Source organism: Sceloporus undulatus, chromosome 2 (genome assembly GCF_019175285.1).
Source record: "Sceloporus undulatus isolate JIND9_A2432 ecotype Alabama chromosome 2, SceUnd_v1.1, whole genome shotgun sequence".
In the NCBI taxonomy this organism is placed as follows: Eukaryota; Metazoa; Chordata; class Lepidosauria; order Squamata; family Phrynosomatidae; genus Sceloporus; species Sceloporus undulatus.
In genome coordinates this window covers 263,457,730-263,478,422 of record NC_056523.1, presented here as the reverse complement: position 1 = coordinate 263,478,422, position 20,693 = coordinate 263,457,730, and the positions used below count along the sequence as shown (strand labels likewise).

General features: G+C 39.6%; 1 protein-coding gene across 1 annotated transcript in view; it reads left to right on the top strand.

Moving 5' to 3' along the window:
• Positions 1 to 2,676: 2,676 nt before the first annotated feature.
• LOC121924406 (zinc finger protein 474-like) overlaps positions 2,677 to 20,693 on the top strand; it is a 30,176-nt gene continuing 12,159 nt past the window's right edge. The window contains exons 1-3 of the mRNA XM_042455856.1: positions 2,677 to 2,821; positions 10,557 to 10,671; positions 12,842 to 13,787. Coding sequence (XP_042311790.1) covers positions 13,134 to 13,787 — 654 coding nt within the window. The 5' untranslated portion in view covers positions 2,677 to 2,821; positions 10,557 to 10,671; positions 12,842 to 13,133. The remainder of the gene's footprint in view (positions 2,822 to 10,556; positions 10,672 to 12,841; positions 13,788 to 20,693) is intronic.

Genomic DNA, 20,693 nt, shown 5'->3' with positions numbered 1-20,693 from the left:
GATGTTGGTGTATTCCACATCCATAATGGCTAGGACAGTATTCTCTTGAAGGTTGTAGGTAGACTATATTTTCCTCAGGAAATCAATTGTATCCTTCATGTAGCTTGGAGTATTGGTTGCATATGGCTATCCATAAAAACAGATGCAAAGAACATATCTAAACATGTTCTATTTCTCCTGGACACTGTTCATAGCATTATCAAGCAGTCTTTATTAAAGAGCATTCTGGGATATATAGTACATAACCCTTCAAGAAAACAGAGATCAGAGTGTGCAGCCAGTTTAAAGCTAAATGGGAAACAGAATGAGTGCAATACATTTTACTTGGAGATAAAAAAAAATTCAAATAAGAGAGTTTTGAATGACAATCTATTCATTTCCTATTTGTCTAGTTCCTTTCAGTTGAAGCCTTGATGAAACAACCTGCACAAGTCACAGAAACCTGACAGATCAGGAGAAAAGAGGGGAAACAGTTATAACAGCCAGCAAATCATGACCCTTAACTATCTCAGCCTCAGACCTTGTAGATTGGAGCTATCTGTTCTATCTATCTCAACCTCAAATCTTGTAGATGAGGGCATTTGCAGGAGCAGTAGAGCATCTTTAAAATATTATCCTGATAGGATGAAAAACAAAGAAATGACAGCAGTCAAAAGAGCCACTGGGTCAACAACTGAAAACTACTGCAAACACAAATAGAATGGTCTAAATCAATAATAACACGAATGTCATCAATTCCAATTAATGAGTAACAAAACAACTGAAGCTCAATACCAACAGATGAAGAAATTAAAAGAGTAGCTACTGAGTGCTAGAAGGAAAGAAAATTAGCAACAGACAGCTTTCAGGTCTCAAGTCACCTCACCAAGGCAGTGGCAGATTACCACAAGCAGGGCATCCAAAGTGTTAGTCCAAAGCATTATTTTTATGCAACTAGGAAAATGTTTATGATTTCAGTTAATACAGGGTGAGAGAGGGACTTATTGTCCAAACGCTCTCTTCTATATTTGGTTTATGTGTTTGCCTCATTGCAAACAGTCATAATGAAGGGCTCTGTTTACAATAGAACTCGGTTGCTGAGCAGCAGAAAACAAAATATTGTTCTTACCAATGCTGTTAGCAAACCAGAGCTCTTTTAATGGGAAGATGAGAAGACAAAATCTTACCTTTTGAAAAACTAGGAAGTGTGCAATTGCTGTGAAACCATGCACTGGGTAGAACAGGATAGAAGCATTGTATGTATTTGAAGGTGCAAACTATGATGTGCTATTTTTCAGTAGGTCATATTTTTGGGAAACTATTAATTCATAGAGGTGGAAGGGACCATCTAGTCAAAATCAAATACAAAGCAATTATTGTCAGGTAAATCATTTATATTCACAACCACTATTTAAGTGTGATTTTGACACTATTCCCACAGCCGTAACCCATTCCCCAACCTACTTTATGGGACAACAGATACATGGGGAGAAGAGGGACGATTCTGCTCATGATCAGAACACAGCTAAATGATGTTTCTATCAGGTTTGAAGGGCTAGGTGAAATTACTTAAGTATAAGCTGATACAGTATCATAGCCAATATTTCTAAATGTATACTTTATGTATGGCAAATATATTGTGCTTACTATGCTTCACTGGGTTTCTTCTTCAAGAAAGCAATGAGTAGTGTTTGCGGTATTTTATTTTTACCTGTGCAAGAAAGTATTTGAAAAACATAGAGATTTCAAAGCCTATTTTAAAGTCAGGACTTATTCTACACAAAATTAGCACATGGCTGTTTTGTACAGAAAATAATACTCCCGTATAGAAATATTATTTTCTGTGCAGGAAATAATTTTCCTGCATAGGAATATCATTTTCAGCACAAAAACGCCATCTGCAAATTTTGCACAAAATAAGTGCCAAATTGTGAAGCTTCTCCTCAGTCCAGGATTCTTCCCCTCAGAATTTCTTGACAGTTGAAAAATATGTTTTTTCAACCATTTTTCAAATAGGTTTGGATATTCTGTCCATCCCTAATGCTTACTAGAGGCAGTAGAAAATAGCTTTCCTTCCACAATACTAGTTATTCATTACAAGCATTTACTACAGTGGGGAGCTACTGTGGTGTGGTGGTTTGACTGTTGGACTAGAACTCCAGGAGACCAGAGTTTGGATCCCTGGTTGGCTATGGGTAGCTAGCCACTGAGTGGGTAAATCACACTCTCTCAGCCTCAAAGGAAGGTACCTTCGTGACAAATTTACTTTAGGCTTGTCATAAATTGGCAATGACTTGAAGGCACATAACAGCAAGTATCAAACAGAAGTGCAGGAAATTACAGCTTGGACTATTATTCAAAGTCAACCCTCCCTAGCAAATAGCTAAGTAATAATTATTTGATAAAGTTCTTCCTGTAATTCCTTTCCTCCCTCTCTTTGATACATGAACCATTTCAGTTAACTGTGTAGCCATTGGGATCAAAGTGAGGAAGTTTTAGTTTCCCCTCCCATGAAGTTTCCTAGAATTGAACTTGGAAACATGCCTATGTTCGCATGTAAACATTGGTACTACATGTATAAGGCTCCCCACTACCACCTTCCTAAACAATTCTGTTGGCCAATCAGCTTAACGGGAACTCTGTGACTTCACTTTTGTTGATAAGTTGCTAGGAAACATGTCAGAGACAAAAGAAAGGAACAGCCATTGCCACAGCAACTCAAGATGCTAACCTACTAAATTAAGCATGAAAAGAGATACTAAGACCTAAGCTTTGCTTCTGCTAATTCCTCAGTGAGCATGGAGGGATCATTATGCAGGGGCTTAAGTACTGAGATTTCAAGGTAAGATCAAGCCTGGAAAAATTGAACTTCTAGTAGGCAGTGAGCTCAATAAAAAATATCACTTTCTTATGGGATTGAATTACAGGACCAAGTGAACCCCTTTTAATGGAAATAGCATGCTCAGAGTATACAATATTGTCTTTGCTGTGTTAGATAGTTCATCATGCATCATGCTTTATGAGACTGTTATCACTGAGGTTGTGAATATAAAAAAATGTGAGAATTTATGTTTTCAGGAGCAGATATAGCAACAACAACACCAATAATAATAACTGCAACCATAATCACCACCACAATTATTGTGCCACACTGGTGAGAAAGCTGCCAAATGCTAATTATATTTAGTTATCAGTATAACAGGGATTAAGTTTGTGCCAGATACAAACTTTCTTTCTTTCTTTCTTTCTTTCTTTCTTTCTTTCTTAACCATGATGTCACTCCCCCCCCCCAGAAAAAATAGCTGTTTTTCCAAGTGGTAGGAAAGTTAGAATCAAATTCTGTTATAATGGCATGGAAATACAAGCTTAGAAATGACTATTTCATTAGGTTAAGAATGCCTGCAATTGGCCAGATAATTAGAAAAGACACTTCTTATAAAGTGAACTCATACAGTGAAGATTCTGGCTTGAAATGTAACATGATGATTAGCCAGAATGACATATAGCTAAAAAAGCCAGATCGTTTGCATTAAGACATCAAATGCTACATTTCACTTGTTATTTGTTTCACTATGTACAGGCACAAACATCACCAGACATATTCTGAAATATTTAGTGCCTGCTGAAATTATTTTTAATAACCCCCTTTCACCTCTGTGAATACCAAACAACACAGTATTTTAGTCATAAGAGAAATATGTTTGCATTTTTGTCTGATGAGTTCATTTTTAGTAGTACAGTTGGCCCACCATATCCATGCATTCTGTATGCACAGATTTAACCATCCATGGCTTGAAAAAAAATAATCCTAAAAACAAACCTTGATTTTGCTATTTTATATAACACTGTTTTGCTATGTCATTGTATATTCTGGGGCTAGAACCTTCACAGATTTTGGTATCTGGGGTGTGTGTGTGTGTGTGTCCTGGAACCAAACTCCAGTCATTCTAAGTATGTATGCATGTTGGTAATATTTTTTCCAGTGGTGGATGGTGCTTTCCATGTCATTGGTCAGTGAATCAGCATTGGATTTCAATCCAAACTTTAGCTTCAGCACCTTGGAAAGCTTCTTTTTAGGGAAAGACTTAGGTTAGATTCACACACACCTGAAGACATGAGCTATTGGCTGCCAGTATTTCCTTAATGAATTCATATTGGATAGAATGATTTCATACTATTGTCCTATATAGTTTCCTTGTAAGTGCTTAGAATAATGAGGAGCTGTTATATGAAGGGCTTTAGGACAAGAAGCAAGAAAAAGCAAGCAAATAAATGAAAATAGCCATTGCAAAGAAGAGAATTAGGAAAGGCAAAGTGTATGGATGGAGCTAGCCAAATATGAAATCATCAAGGCTCAGTGAGAACGGCTACAGAGTTGATCCAATAGATTGGATCTTTGGCATCTCCTTCTGGCTAGAACACTGGCCAAGAAGTAATGTTCTTATAATAGCCATTTCTTTTTCCTTATTCACACACACACACACACACACACACACACACACACACACACACACGGGCACCTGTGGACATGATACTTTACATGTGACAGCTCCATGTCACAAAAAAATTGAGAGAGAAAGCACAGGGAATGACACATGGCTACATCCGTGATGAATATGTGATAATTCCAGCAGTATGTACTTTGGCTTAGTTAGTATAAAGGACTGTAGTGAGAGGGCAATCCAAAAGTTTCTCAGAAAAAGTGAGGTTTGAAAAGAGATTTAAAGGAATTAAGGGAAGTGATCACATGGAGGTGTTCTAGCAGGCTGTTCCAGGAATAAGAGCCAGGAAGGAGAAATGAAGGGAGTCATTTTAGGGAGAAGACTTTTGAATGGTGGAATGTGATCAGGCTGGACATGTAAAGGTGATAGGTAGAGATGTGCTCAGATATAAGTGCAAAAAATAGGCAAGGCCAGGAAGGGTTGTAATACGGCTGACAAAAAAAATAAAATAAAGCCGTATGAAGTCACTAGTAAGCAAATCATTAACTATCTATCACCTAAGTTAGGTTGAGACTACTAGCCCCATGTTAGTTCAGTATGGTTGTTGCTACACAAGGGTACATTATTGTTCCAAAACTGGAAACAAGTTGGAACAGAAGCAGAGAGATTATTAAAAACTCTTTGCCCAATGGGGACAATCATACCAAAATAAGGCCAATTTCTTTTATATCTAATGTTTAAGCTTGATGAGTTCAGACAGTCCCATAACAATATACAGTGGGACCTCAGTAACCGCAGGAGATCTGTACAGACCCCCTTGTGGATACTGAAAACTGTGGGACCTTAAGTCCTGTTGTCCCCAATGGCAGCACTTGCACATGGCCACTTTGCCATTAGGAACAGCCCCCATTGTCCCCAATGGCAGTGTGTGCACATAGATTAACTCTTCTTTCCACATTCTCAGAAAATCATATACCTTCAACCAAAATGTCTGGTCTTCCAGATTTTCTGTAGATTCTCTCAAAGATGCCTCTTTCATTTCTTTAACAGTTGGCATCATTAAAAATCAGCCTGTTCACAACTATTATGCCACCATCATTTGGATAGGAGTTTTCCTTTGCCTCAGCACAATAATGGATTGACCTTGTTCTTATTGCAGTCACAGACACACAATGCCATCTTCATGTTTCTCTCAGTTCTTAGTATTTTCAATTCTTAATATTGTTAATACTTGAGGTCATTTTTCTTTTGATTTCTTTCAGTTTGTAGTTTTCTGCTTAATTTTAACACTTTAGTTGTATTGTTATTTAAAATAATTTATTGGGTCAAATTACTCACAGTCTCTTATTTGTACATAGAATCAAAGTTGGAAGAAGTTAAATCTCCCCATCAGAATCAGAAAGTTTTCTTAAGAAAAACTCCAGAGTATCTACTTAATTATTTTAATAAAGTTGATTTTGTGGCACTTGTGTCCATCATCGGGCAGCTAATGACACAATGGGGCAAGGTTACAATCTCAGGCTTCTCCTTTCAGTTTGTGCTCACTTGCATGGTACTGTAGCAGCTGAGTCACCAGGATCAGGGGTGAAACAGACCTTTGTAATTGATCTTCTGGTCCCTCTATACTAAGGGGTAACCTTTCTGCAGGTCAAGACTTCTCCTGGGCAAATGCTGTGCCCAGTGCCTTGCCTTGCAGGGCTTGATTTTATACCACTTCAACCGGGAAGTCATATACAGAGAGAGAGATCATTTAAGGCAGTATAAAAAAATACCTATTTTGTCAGGTATAACTGAAAAGGAACTTATGGTCTCCTTGGTATTTATATGTCTCCAAGCTGAATAGTGGCCTAGCATATTGTGGCAATATGCATTGATTCTGATGCTATTGTGGAAGTATAAGCAAATTTTCCATTTATACTAAGTTGAATAGAATTGGCTTTCTTGAGGAAAACTGATACTCCTAGAAAAAGACACCTATAGTAGTACTGTAATGATATAGCCATGATAGTCTGGAAAATCAAAGGGATCTGGTAGCATCTTTGAGACTAAGGCGTGAAACAGATTGCCCCAAAGGGCCAATTTGAAGCTGCCCCAGAGAAAGCCAGATTGGAGCCACGGCAACCGCAGGCCTTTTTGCGCCAGAAAAAAGGTAGCTTTGCCCACCCCACTGTGGCTTTATGGTGATCCTGCAGCATGTAGTGTCTAAACACCATGCTGCTGGAGTGCCTGGAAGCCAACCCATGTGTGGGCGACATGAAGCTGGCTTCCAGGCGGCTTTAGAGTGTGCAGCATCAAAACACTGTGCTGTGAAGCTGCTTGGATGGCAGCGCAAAGGGTGCCCATAAGTGAAAGAAGGAAGTTGGGAGCATGAGCTTTCATAAATTTGAGTCTACTTCCTCAGAGGCATATAGCTTTAAGTCTCTGAACGCTCATGATGCCAACTTCTTTTTTCCAGTTGGTCTCAAAGGTGCTACAAGATCCCTTTGCATGAAGTAATAAATGTTTCCCAATATTGTTCTTGGCACATAAAAACAATAAACAAATGCCAGGCTGTGCTCATTCAGGAGAAAAAAAACTCAATGTATTTCCCACTCTTACCTGATTCTAGGCTGACATTGTCAGTGCCTTTATTGATGCTTACCATTTTTAATTGTCTGACACCTATCTCATTTCATTTTGACTTCCTGTACCTTGGCTCAAACACTGATCAGAGTGGAGACTACAACCAAAAAACCAGAAGAAAACTAGGTATGGGGAGGGTAGCTAGAAGAGATCCTAAGAAATAAAGATATACAAATAAGCACTAAAGTTAGAATCATTCAAGCCACTGTATTCCCCATCACCATGTATCGACGCAAGAGCTGGACAGTGAAGAAAGTGAATAAGAAGAAAATTAATGCATTTGAGATGTGGTGCTGGAGAAGAGTGCTGAGGATACCGTGGACAGCCAAAAAGACAAACAAATGGGTCCTAGAACAGATCAAGCCTAAGCAATCCCTGGAAGTCAAGGTGACCAAACTGAAGCTATCATACTTTGGCCATATCATAAGAAGGCATTACTCACTAGAAAAGACAATAATGCTTGGAAAGGTAGAGGTAGGAGAAATAGAGGAAGGCCCCACGCTAGATGGATGGATTCAATCAGAGATTACGGGCACGGATTTCCAGGACCTGAGCAGAACAGTGGAGGACAGGGAATCTTGGTGAAGTATCATAAACAGTGTTGCTATGAATCAAAGTAATCTTGAGGGCAGCTAACAACAACCTAACTTTAGTGGCCACCTTACACTTCCCAAAATGTTCTGGAGTGATGCTGCATCAGGTGCTCCAAGAAAGTGAGGGAAGAATGGCAATTTCCTATCCATCCACAACTGATTACTTACAACAGAAGAACCAACAATGTAAGAGGATCCCCACAGTTCTCGACATGATCCTAGTCCTGCCACAATGGGACATATGGATCCCACCTGCACTTGAGGACCACATCTTATGATGTAGGAATCTATGGTTGGTTCTTCCAGTTGGATTTCCTAGTTGAGACACAGAACTCGCCAAATCTAAATGGAATAATGGTTCTGAGGAAAGAGGAGTTAATCATCCCCTTCATACATAATATTCTTCTCATAAAATTGTATACTATAAACCCATTTATTGTCCAGACTGCATTTTGTTTTTTACAGTAGCATGTTTTTAAAAGCAAGAAGGATTTTGAGCATAAATGTACATGAGATTTCCATCTTCCTTCAGCAACCTTCAGGGAATAAATAAAATCATCACAGGGCTCTGGGTGTGAGGCTTTGGGGCTCACTTAAGAGGTCAGTTATAGTTTGAAAGATCTGAGTATTTAATAGGAAGTTACACTGGACTTGCCTCACAGTATATTCTGGCATGGGAAAGCTTTGTTAGTGTTTGATTGATTGTTCATGAGAGTAGAAAATCTGAAGCTGGTGGACTCATTTGATCAAGCTGTAAACATGCAGTAAGACATTAAACAGCTTTCAACAATAAAGGAAATAGAAACAAAGGCAATGTCCCACATTCTGCAGGTTTTTGTTCTTACAAAATTTGAGAATTGTATGGTAGTACAACTAAGGAGGTTGATTTTGCTCCAGAGATTGCCTTTGTTTTTTGGTAATGTGTTTTAGACTCCTAAAATGCTTTAAGGACTTGGTTATTCTTTCATGCTTTAACATCACTTCCTGCAAAGAAATATTCTTTTTCAGAAAGAGTTTCCCATGTAGACTTCTTAATAAACAAAAATCAAGATGGATTTCAGCACTATCACTTGTCTAATTCCCAAGTCAATACAGTGATGTTCCATTTAACAAACGTGTGTTAAAAGTCACCAAGGTTACAATATGCATTTTTGTGGAGTGTTTACACAGAGGAATCTAGAGAGATGTGGGAAGAGAGAGAACCTATGCTGAAGAAAAGAGTTTGAAAAATGGAAGGAGGAAATAGAGTCTTATGTTTATGTGTACCAGCTTTATTTCCAAAGACATCCATGAGGCTAACAAAATAATGGGTTCTCTGTAGAGTTCTTGTCCTAAAGGATCTATAAATCTGAGCCTACTGAAACTTTATTTTTTAAAAAAGCAAAGCATTTCACCTAACCATTAGGATGAATGCTTAGAGGAAAGAACTCTCTTGACGGTTAGACATATTCCTACACTTACAGACTTTAAAAAGATAAATGGATGATTAGTCCATAGTAGGTCTCATTTTTCATAGAAAATAAAATGTTCATGATCTAAATTTGGACTAGTTACTGTTTGATTGTGAGATATTACATATAAAGTAGCCTCTTCTGGCAGCATTTGAATAAGCTTCTGAATTTCTATAAATTGTCTTATTTGGATCCAAATAGTCTATTACATCTAAATTTATTTCCATTACAAGTGTATGGTCTGTGAATTAAAGCCATCTTTAAGGGGTGCTGAATAGATCAATTATTATCTGAAAGAAAGATGATGACCCGTATTTTATTAAGATTCACATTTGTTGAAACAATCAGGGACAAAAAAACCCTACCGTATATACTCATGTATAAGTCTAAAAATTTTAGTCAAAAAATTGACCTCAAAAACCTGAGCTGACTTATCCATGGGTCAATGTAAGAACTGTACTCTAACTCTTATTTAAAAATGGAACCATCCCCTGGTGAAAGGCAAGAATATATCATATATACTCAACTATAAGTCAACTTCCTATATATGCCAAGGCAAAGTTTTGGGGCCAAAATTATGGATTTTGATATGACTCGTGGATAAATTGAGAGTAAAACTTAGGGGCATGTAATGAAATATGTAAAGGATGAAGCAAAGGAAAACAGTGCCAAAGAACTTAAAAAATTACAGCAGGCATAACTATTTGTACTCCTATTAAAGGCTGGATGGATGAGAGAGGGGAAGGGGGCCAATGCTTCCAGGGCAGATTAAACTCTTGCCTTTCACCAAGGGATGAACACACACACAGACACACACTAAAGTACAGTACTTACATTGACCCATGGATAAGTCAACTCAGTTTTTGGGGTCAATTTTTCAACCTAAATTTCTCAATTTGTACATGAGTATATACAGTAGTCTGTTCTGGAAGCTCTGACCCCGTTCTACTCTCTCATCCATCCAGCCTTTAGTGTGAATAGAAACAGTTATGCCTGCTGGAATTTTTCAAGTTCTTTGACGTCATTTCCCTTTGTTACATGCCCCTAAGTTTTACCTTTGACTTATTCACAGGTCATACAAAAATCCATATTTTGGCCACAAAACCTGCCCTCGACTTATACATGAGGTTGACTTATAGTTGAGTATATACAGTATATCTTGTATTTTACTGAGAAATAGTAATTTACTTTTTAGAACTTAACAGGTTTTATAGTTGCTCATGAATATAACAGGGGATGTCAAATTTATGGTTGTGAAGTTACAGGCCATTTCCAACTTGACAGAAAAGAAATGAGTCCAAATGGTGTAATCCCCCAAATAAAGAATAAATCTAATATGAAGCTTTTCCAACTGAGATTTTGTAAGTTCAACAATTGGCTATATTGTGAACATGTTGTTTATGGTTTCTCTTCTTGGCTGATTCATTTTCAGCAACATGCATTGACTCATTCAACATTCTCTCTTCCAGAATCTGCATTACTGCTTGAAATTGCTGCAAAGCGTTAACAGCTTGATCACCACTGACATGCATCAATTAGTAGAAAATGGAGCGGTGGTTAAAATCTTAGCAGACTGAAACAAAGGTACTCCTCCCATTGTTCTTTTTCTATGGCCTTATCTGGTCTTTTCTTTCTCTATGACCTGAAAAGTTTTCTTTTGCTCTGAATTCTGAGGAGCCAGAAATATCTAGAAATGTACAAACCATATTTCACATAATGAGAGAGGGTCCTACAAATAGTTAAAATTAGAGCCAAAACAGACGGCTGTATAGGGGCAGCTTGATGCTGCTCCTTTGAGCACCAGATTGGGACTGTGGCAACCACATACCATGGTCCTGATCTGGCTTTTTTCCAGCACAAGAAGCAGCAAAATGGGTGCCCTTTCTGCTGCAGTGGTGGCTTTTCTGCACTCCTGCGGTGTGCGACATATGAATGCTGTGCCGCCAGAGCGCTGCAAAGCTGCCCGCCATGTGGTTGGGCAGGTGGCATGACACTGTCTTGGGGGTGGCATCGGGGCATCCATCTAAATGCCATGCCCCCACACAACCCCAAAGCTGGCATATTGTGCCAGTCTGTTTTGCCCCTTAGATAGTGCTCACACTTGCGGATATAGCAAAGAATCTATCAAGAACTGCCCTTTCCCTTGAATTCAGTAAATCTGTACTCAAACAGCAAGAACCTAATTTCAACAACTGATAGGTGAGAACAGGCAGATGTCTGTAGACAGAACTGTCATCATCCACACGCATTAAATTTTATTTGGCTTAAAATTAACAATGTTATGCCCTAATATTTACTTCAATTCAAACATACCTGCCCTCTTCAACCATACTTGCCCAGTCCGCCCAACCTCTCATAACTTTCAATCTTGCCTCTGCTTTCCCTTTCCCCTGAGAAAGTTCTCATCAAATGAAACCTACCCCACACATCTGCACATTCCAGTACCAGGTAACAATGCCCTACTACTAAGTGTCTAACCGGCACAATCCCTCCTATCATTCCCCAACAACAAAGGTTATACACACTAAAACTTCCAGTGACTACATTAACCAATATAACAAATTAATACACACAGCTTAACAGCAATCCCCATTGTATGGCAAAATATGCCAGATTCTAGTACAACCCAGAAAAGCAACCCTACAGAATTTGTACAGATGGCAGGGTGATGTGGGTTGCAAAGGACCTTTTGATGACTAGCTTGTTGCAACATCATAGCTGTATGGCCAGCTGCACGACCCTGATCTCTAAACCATCTAACAAAAACTTTTTCTTCTTTGGTGAAAGAATGGGCTTTTTTTTAAAGGCTACTTTGTGCTTGAAACAGGTGGAAGGGCTAGAATAGCTTTTAAATGACAAGTTGTGGCCCCACAGCTTCTAGGTTTTGCCTTTTCAGCTGATTTTCTTTGCAGATAGATTGGGAACTGAAGAAGACCAAGGGACCTCAGAAGGCATATTGTGTGCTTTAGTAGACTACATGGAGTCCACAGACCACAGTTTGCCTGCCCTGCTCTATTTTAGAAGGGAAAAAATGTCTTCAAATGAAAGATGCACGCAAAGCCTCATCTAGCTACTAATAAAGATTTTATTACACAGATGGAAGCTTTGCAACTCTGCTCATTAGTTTGCAAGATTTTACACCTGATATTTAACAGCTGAACCTGAACAGCTGAGAAAAACAACCATGGGAGCAGGAAATCTGTCAGGCAAACACTTCCTTTTTTAAAAAATGGTTTTATGGATTTAGATTGCATATGGCATTAGAACAAGGTCTTCTTTCTTTAATGTTTTATTCAACCAAACAGTTTCCAGTGGTGTAAGAGAATTTTAAGGATACATTCTGATTGTCAAGGAAAGAATTTAAAGTGCACCCATGTTTAATGGGGCCCAAGCATACACGGATTTCCCCTTACGTGGGAGGATCCGGAAAGGATGCCCACATAAAGGGAGACCCGCTGTACTTTATCTTTTTTGTTGCAAATGTATGATTTCTTTTGTCTCACACAGAATCAACTTATATGTCTAAATCCTGTCACATGTGTTGTTCTAGAATCTAGTTACATACATAATTATTATTCCTCTGAATAATTAGTTTAAAATTTCTTAGAAGAACAGCAAAAAATTTTTTTAAAAAATGGGAAGGACACCCAGTAATTCATTGGATGAACTTTGATTGTTCAATTTTTTAAAATGTAAGAATCCCTGCATTGTTATCATTATTCATATATGTGATGTATCTCTTTTCTTTTTCAAGGCAAAAATACCAACAACAAAAATAGTAAAAAGAAAAGGCAAAAAAAAACCCAACCCAAACCTCCACAGTGAACCACAGCATTACTGAAACATTACAGTTAGAAGATTGCAAATGTACCCTTATCTCCCACAGCTACTCTTGCTGATTATAGTTTCTAGTACCTTTGCAATAGAGACTGTAGCTGTTTTTAAAGGAGCAAGTTCAACCAAAAGACAAGGACAGGAAATACAAGGTCAAGCCAAGTGCCACTATATAAATCCAGAAAGACTGTTAATGGAACACTGTAGACTTCATGGAAACTGCTCTAATGAAAAGGACTTTAAACAAGCATCATAAAACTGTGCCAAATGCTAGGAAAGTCCTTGCTAATATTTCTACCATTTCACCTTCAAAAGAGGTTTTGACATCCAGTGTGTCAGATATTCCCACAGTTTTACCAGATGTAGTAGGTTTAAATTCTGTGATTAAAGTAAACTCTGGGAAGAAGAGGCCTGGGACTGTGATAGTCTCAAAACGATCAAATACGAGAGGCATGTCCCAGGATCAGTGGGATCGGCCAGTCATTCCAACCAGAAGACCTGGCTTCAAGGTGTGCTATATCTGTGGCAAAGAGTTTGGATCACGATCACTTCCTATCCATGAGCCACAATGTCTGGAGAAGTGGCACATTGAAAATGAGCAGTTACCAAAACATCTCAGAAGACCAGCCCCTCTTAAGCCTCAGGCTCTTTGTGGAGGATCTTCTAGTCCGATGGCTGTAAATGCAGCTGCTGCTCAAAGCGACCAAGCTCAGCTCCTGCCTTGTCAAAATTGTGGTCGTACTTTCCTTCCTGATCGTCTCTCTGTGCACCAAAGGAGTTGTAAACCAAAGACCAATTCAGGGCCTTCAAAGTACAGTTGTCCCAAATCAACTGGTTATGGGCCAGCATGTTCCATGTCAGACAAGGTAAATTAGGAGACATCATACTGTACTTTGAAAGAGGCCCAGTTGTTTTTGTATGGGAATTCACAATTTTGCTGCTATTGAAATTCATGTTAAAACCTTCACCATTGGCCTCAGTCAAACTAAGATTTTATTTCAGAAAATATAAATCAGTGAGTTGTCTAAAACAAACTTCAGCTGACTGGACCAGTTCCCATGATCTGAATTGCCAGTAGAAGTGCAAATTCCATACAATACAGTTTTTATAAGACAAACTTCATTATTTTCCTTTTGTAGTAATAGAGGTGATTTAATCAGTATCAAACTCAATGATAATATAATACATATATTTAAAAAATGTTTTTCATTTGATGTAGTTAACTGTGGAAGGAGGTTTAAAACCACCAACTCAAAATGCATTACAAATATGAGCAAACAGATGAAACAGAGTTTTCATGAAACTCGTGTAAGACACACACACACACACACACACACCCCCCCCCCAGAGCTTAGAAAAATTACTTTTTGGACTAGCACTCCCAGAAACCCACAGTAGGTTGCCTACTAATTTTGGGAGGTGGGGTTCAAAAAGTAATATTTACCACCTTTGGGATCCAGAATCAAACAAAATCACTCTGCTGACACTACATAATTCCCCACTTAGAATGGAACAATTTTTGATGTGTTCTGAATCTGAGTTTTATGGAAATATAGCTGAAGAAATGATTATAGATCTATAGGATTTGTAAGAGATCTTTCAGTTGACCAACCAAACCCAAAGGGTACTCAAGACTGGCCCCTCCTCATCCTGGAGAAAAGTGACCAGTGGGGTGCCACAAAGTTCTGTCTTGGGCCCAGTGCTATTCCACATCTTTATCAATGACTTGGATGAAGGAATAGAAGGTACTGTACTGTCAAATGGGCATTTTACTGCTTATCAAATTTACAGATGACACTAGGGTACTTATTACCCCAGAGAACGGGATCAGAATTCAAAATGACCTTAACAGATACGAAAGCTGGGCCAAAACTAACAAAATGAATTTCAGCAAGGAGAAATGTAGGATACTACACTTTGTCAGTAACAATGACATTCACAGATATAGGTTGGATGACACCTGGCTTGATGACAGTAATGCAAAACAGATCTGGGAGTCTTAGTAGACCACAGGCTGGACATGAGTCAGCAATGTGATGAAGCAGCTAAGAAAGCCAATGCAATTCTAGGCTGCATAAATAGGGGTATACAGTAATGACTAGATTGAGGGACTATTGTGTCCAGTTTTGGGCACCACTGTTCAAGAAGGATGTTGAGAAGCTGGAGCATGTCCAAAGGAGAGTGACCAAAATGGTGAAAGGTCTGGAAAGCATGTCCTATGAGGAGCTTGGAAAAGAGAAGGTTAGGGGGTGACATAATAGCTATGTTTAAGTATTTGAAGAGATATCATACTGAAGATACAGCAAGCTTATGTTATGCTGCTCCAGAGACTAGGATCCAGAGCAAGGAAAAGAGGACACATTAGGAAAAACATCCTAATGGTAACAGCTTTTCAACAGTGGAACTCACTGCTATGGAGAGCAATGGCATCTCCATGTTTGGAGGCTTTTAAAAAGAAATTAGGTGGTCATCTGCATGGCAGGAAGCTGGATTGAATGGCCCTTGTAGTCTCTTCCAACTCTTCTATGATTCTACTCATCTTGCCCACCAAATTGTGAAGTGTGAAAAATTAAAAGAAAAAGTATATTTAAAAAGCATCCTACATTGATTTTTAAAAAGCTCTGTGCACATTTGCTATGCTTTTAATGCAACATTCCTTTCTCCTTCATTTATGAATGTTGATTTAGCTTCTTTCATTTTTTTTTAAAAAATGAGTTCTTATTTGAAGTGTTTCTTTCCCTTTTGCTTACATGAAATACCCCTTTCACTGAATGTAAGAACACACCACCCTGTTATTTTGTATTTTTTCTTGTGATAAAGCAAAGAGGGCCAGAGCTTACAAACTTAAGCTTACCAAGGGCATGGTGTCCCCTTTAAACTGATTTAAATATTATTTTTTGTTGTTGTTTAGTGCCATCCAATTTTGACTTATGATGGCCCTATGAATGAGAGACGTCCAAGTCACCTCCATGTCATCAGCACTGTCAGGCCATGACTTTCTTGATTGAGTCAACCTAACTGGGGTCTTCATCTTTTCATACTGCCTTCCTCCTTGCCAAGCCTTATTGCTTTTTCTAGTGAGTCATATTTTCTCATGATATGGCCAAAGTAAGGCAATCTTAGTTTAATCATCTTGACTTGGTATGAATCTGCCCAGACCTTGAGCAGAAGGCATTTCTCTTAGTCCCACCACTGTCACTAGCAAGGTTGGCGGGGACACAAGAGAAGGCCTTGGTGGCTGCTCCTACACCTTCTTTTCAGGGAGGCCAGGATGGTCCCTTCTTTGTTGTCCTTTTTATTCCAACAAGCTTTTAAAACAGGCAGTTCATAGTCTGTGCCACAATCTGCTCCTGGTGCTGTTTTCGCAGAGAGAATGGTCTCCATCTTCTGCTTCCAATGTAGTATATTTGTGTTCTATGTTAGCCATCAAGTGATGCCATGTATACAGCTGCCTCTTTGGTTGCCTCTGTTGGTTACATATTCCTATTCTATCACATTATTAGTCACCATTTCAGAATTTCTACATTTCTAAGGAGAAAGGGAAGATAATATGGAAGACAAGGATAATATATGAAATCCATCTTAATACCCACAAATTTTAAACATAAAATGATAAAAAATGTAGTTCAAATGTTATCATTTTATAATCCTTACACATAATTCATTAATAGTCTTGTGTTCCTTACTTACATTTCATTGTTTACTTAGAAAGCAATCTATATCCACTTGAGGCACTAAAAAGGACAGATAGATTATGGAGAAACTGGTTTCTTTGTGTTGGTCTTCATTGCAGATGTTAGATACCTGTAGTGATGTATTCAAGTCTTTTACTCCAGGTCTGAAGTCTCTACTTGCAAGACTCAACTCAAGGCTCAGGTCCTTGCAAGATACTTTCAAATTGAGTCTCAAGTTAAATTTCAAATGTGGGAGACAACATTTTTCGAAAAAGGAGGGGGGCTGGGGTGGAGTTTCAGGAACTAGAAAATCAAGAAGATGTGCACAAAGTTAGGTTAAAAAAACATAGGCAATTTATCAAGATTACATTTTAGATAAATGAGGTCTACTCAGCAGCATGTCCCTGCTGCACATCAGAGGAACCTTCTAAACCATTTCCTAGGAGTAGCAGAAGACAAGACTCACCCCCATAGTGAGGAGTACATTTACAGGATACAGGAGCTTCTTGTACAGCAAATGTGAAGTACCACTTCTGTCACATGGCTGGTAGGCAAAAAGCAGTGAGATGGAAACATTGTTCAAAGGATGAAAACCATTTTCCATTCTGTAACTTTCTGGATGAAGTTAGGCCAGAAAGTTGGTCACTAAAAATATACAAGTTGTAAGTTGAGTCGAGTGAATGCACCATTTATTGTAAACTCAAGTATAAGTCGAGTCATTGAAGTAACTGAGTCTGAATCAGTCAAGTCTACATCACTGGATACCTGTGCCGGAACCAACATTTTGAAGAAAGCTATTTAAGGACTAGACAAATAGCGATGAAAAGTTATTAAGAATTTATTGACTCTGGGCCCGTACTGACAGGCCAAAATAAAGCTGCTTCAGGTCACTTTGGAGGTATGCTGTTTTAATTATGCATGCGTCATAAGAGGCCAGAAGCCGTGCCAAAGCTGTGGTCCAGTCCTTAGGACTGGAGCGTGGCTTTGGCATGGCTTCTGGCCTCTTATAACGCATGCATCATTAAAACAGCATACCTCCAAAGTGACCTGAAGCAGCCTTATTTTGGCCTGTCTGTCATTGATAAACTGAAACCAAAGAAATCCCCAGATCCAAGAGTTATTTTAAATATCAGCTGTGAAATGGCTAGTCTCCCAATCAAAATGAACAACTTGTCCTTAAGACCAGTCTTTGTACTAGAAGATTGGAAAAACTCCCAATGCCAATTTATAAAGGGATCCTCAGGGAGTCTGAGAATTCCAGGCTGGTTAGCTTAACAACTGTTCTATATGAATTGACAGGCAGTCAATTAAGACAAATGTTATAATGCTAAGAGAAAATAATTAATCAGGCTTCTGCAAAGACACATCCTGCCTCACTAAACTTTGATAGTTCCTGTAGAGTGTCAACAATCTTTTGAGCACTAAAAAGGTTTTTGATAACAATTTCACCAAAGGATCACATAAGTAAATGCTAGAGTCTTGGAATCAGAGGAAAGGTTCCAACATGGATTCTAAATGGTTAAAGAACCGGAGGCAGATGTAAATAATGCCCTTCACCCAGAGATTTGTATTGGGAATAGCACTGCATCATCCTGATGATGACTTTTTCTTTTCTTTTTTAAGTGGTAAAAATAATCAGAAAGGGATAGTTAAGGATCTCTCCAAACTGAGCTATTAAAATGGCAAATGAGGATTAGTGGAAGCAAGTGTAAAATAATGCAATTTGCAAGGGGAGGATTGGCTTTGATATCTGTTGATTGTTTCTGAGCTGCCAATGACTGATTAGGAAATGGATTTTGCAGTTATGGTAGGCAGTTGGAGGAAAACATCCACTCACTGAGGACTTTTAGCATGTGGTCTTAAACAGAAAACATACTGAAACATTTCAGGGTGTGCACACTTCTGAGCTATGGCAACAAGACTTTACATGTCTTCATTGCTTTTCTTTGACCCTTCCCCCAGATCAATACCTCCCTTAAAGTCAGCCAGTCAAAATTTGCATTTTAATTTGGGAAGGCAGCCTGCATATTAATTTAAACCAGCTTCAAGCTAAACTAGGGAATCTACAGAGCTTGAATGCTATGATGAAACTAGCAAAGATCTAGCAAAGATAGCACAATTTCTAGCAAAGATCTCATCTGTCCTCACAAAAATGAAGTTCCCATGATCCTTTGGAGGAAACAAACAAATCAGCATGAATCAAGACTACATTTTTATTTTGGGGGCAGAGCAGATGGGCCAAAAGGAGCGGCCAGAGACAGCTCTGGCCCTGATTGTTCTGGGACCACGGCAACTGGACACTCCACTCCTCAAGTGGGCCACCTTCACAGTCCTGAATGGAAAACCAGCAGGAGTAGGGTTTTATTTTTTATTTTTGCTGCTCCTTTTTCTGGCAGCTTCAGACCACCTTAGCCAGTCTCACAGTATCATCCGGCCACTGCAGGGGTGTGAATCATCTAACTGCCATGCCCCTGAAGTGGCCAGAGGCTGCCTTATTTGGCCCATCTGTTTCGCCCTTTGATTGCATGACAAAGGAGGCAGTACAGATGAGTAGGAGAAATATGAACTCTTTTCCCAGCCATTGGCCCCCACTATCTCCTCCCACAGGACTAAAATGGGGGGGGGGGGATTTAATCCGTACCAATGAATGTTCCCTTTGAGCTGCCACACAAGTGTAGTAGATTTATTGAGAGCCAAAGAGTTCAAACCACTCCAACTTGTATATAGTAGGCCCATTCCAGAGGGCTATTTGATAGTTCCAGTTAAAAAGAAAGTAAGGTTTCCCTGCATGCTATGGCTGTGATCCAACATAGGCCTGTCAGATCCCAGGGCTTGTCCTTGAGTCTCCATTTTCTTGTGGGTCATCTCCAGGAGATGAGAGCACAAATTCTCCAATTTTGGGGGGCTAAACTGCAGGGAAGATCAAAGGGATGCATGAAAATGGCCTGATACAGATGGTGCGAAAGCGCCAACCTAGGGCCAAAACTAGGGCTGGGGAGCGTGCAGCAACCGCATGCTCCTCAGCCCTAGTTCATATGGATGGCGCCATTTTGAAGGCGTGCTGTCCATACACAGTGTGGGATGATGGCATCATGCACGTGCCACCTCCACATGGACCAGTGCGTGCATGATGTCACTGCACTGCTGGAGGGCACTTGCAGTGCTCTATCTGCAGCGCAGAAAGGAGCTCCAAAACGGAGCTCATTTTGGGTGTGTGCTTCATTCCCACAGCAACTAGATTGCCGCGGGAATGAAGCCAGGGAGAAAGGGGCGGAGCGACCCCTTTCTCCTATGGCTGCACCTGTTGGGGTGTCCGGGGGCATGCAGTCCCAAGGAAACCCCTTTTCCAGGCCATGGGGAAGTGGCATTTTGCCACTTCTCCGTGGCCTGGAAAAGCGGAGGATTGGGGCCGCAGGGGCTGCAAAATTTAATTGTGGCTGAAAAACTTGCAAACACTTTCCAAGACTTTTATATATATATAAGTTTGGGCTGGTACAGATGGCCCTAAAGGGTCTGCTTGATGCCACCCCTTTGAGTGCCAGGTTGGGGGCCACAGCAAATGTATGCTGTGGCCCCGATCCTGCATTTTTCTGCCCCCAAAAGAAGCAGCAAAATGCCGCTTCTTTGGGGGTGGAAAAAAGCCACCCTTTCCGCCACAGCGGTGGCTCTTCTGTGCTCCTGCAGTGTGCAATGTCTAGTGTCTGAATGTCATGCTACCGGAGTACCACAACACTGCCTACTGTCTGGTTAAGCAGGTGGCATGGCGCCGGCTTCAGGGTGTCGGCAGGGCATATGTCATCTAAATACCATGCCCCCACACCACCCCAAGCGAGCGCTTACTGCAGTTCTGTTTCAGACCTTTGTCTCCTCTTCCTTCTCAATTATTGTCGCATCAGGGCCCACCCTTCATTGTCCTATGCATCCACCTTCTGTTTAAAATAGGTAAGATTAAATATTCCTTATTTGTCTCCCTAAACAGATGATAAGAAATAATCCCCTCATTTCACCTTGATCTGGGACAGCCCTTTTTGCCAAAATTTCTGTCTCAATTTCTAAACATGAAAATATGTTCTCTCTCTTTCTCTCATTCTCTATCTC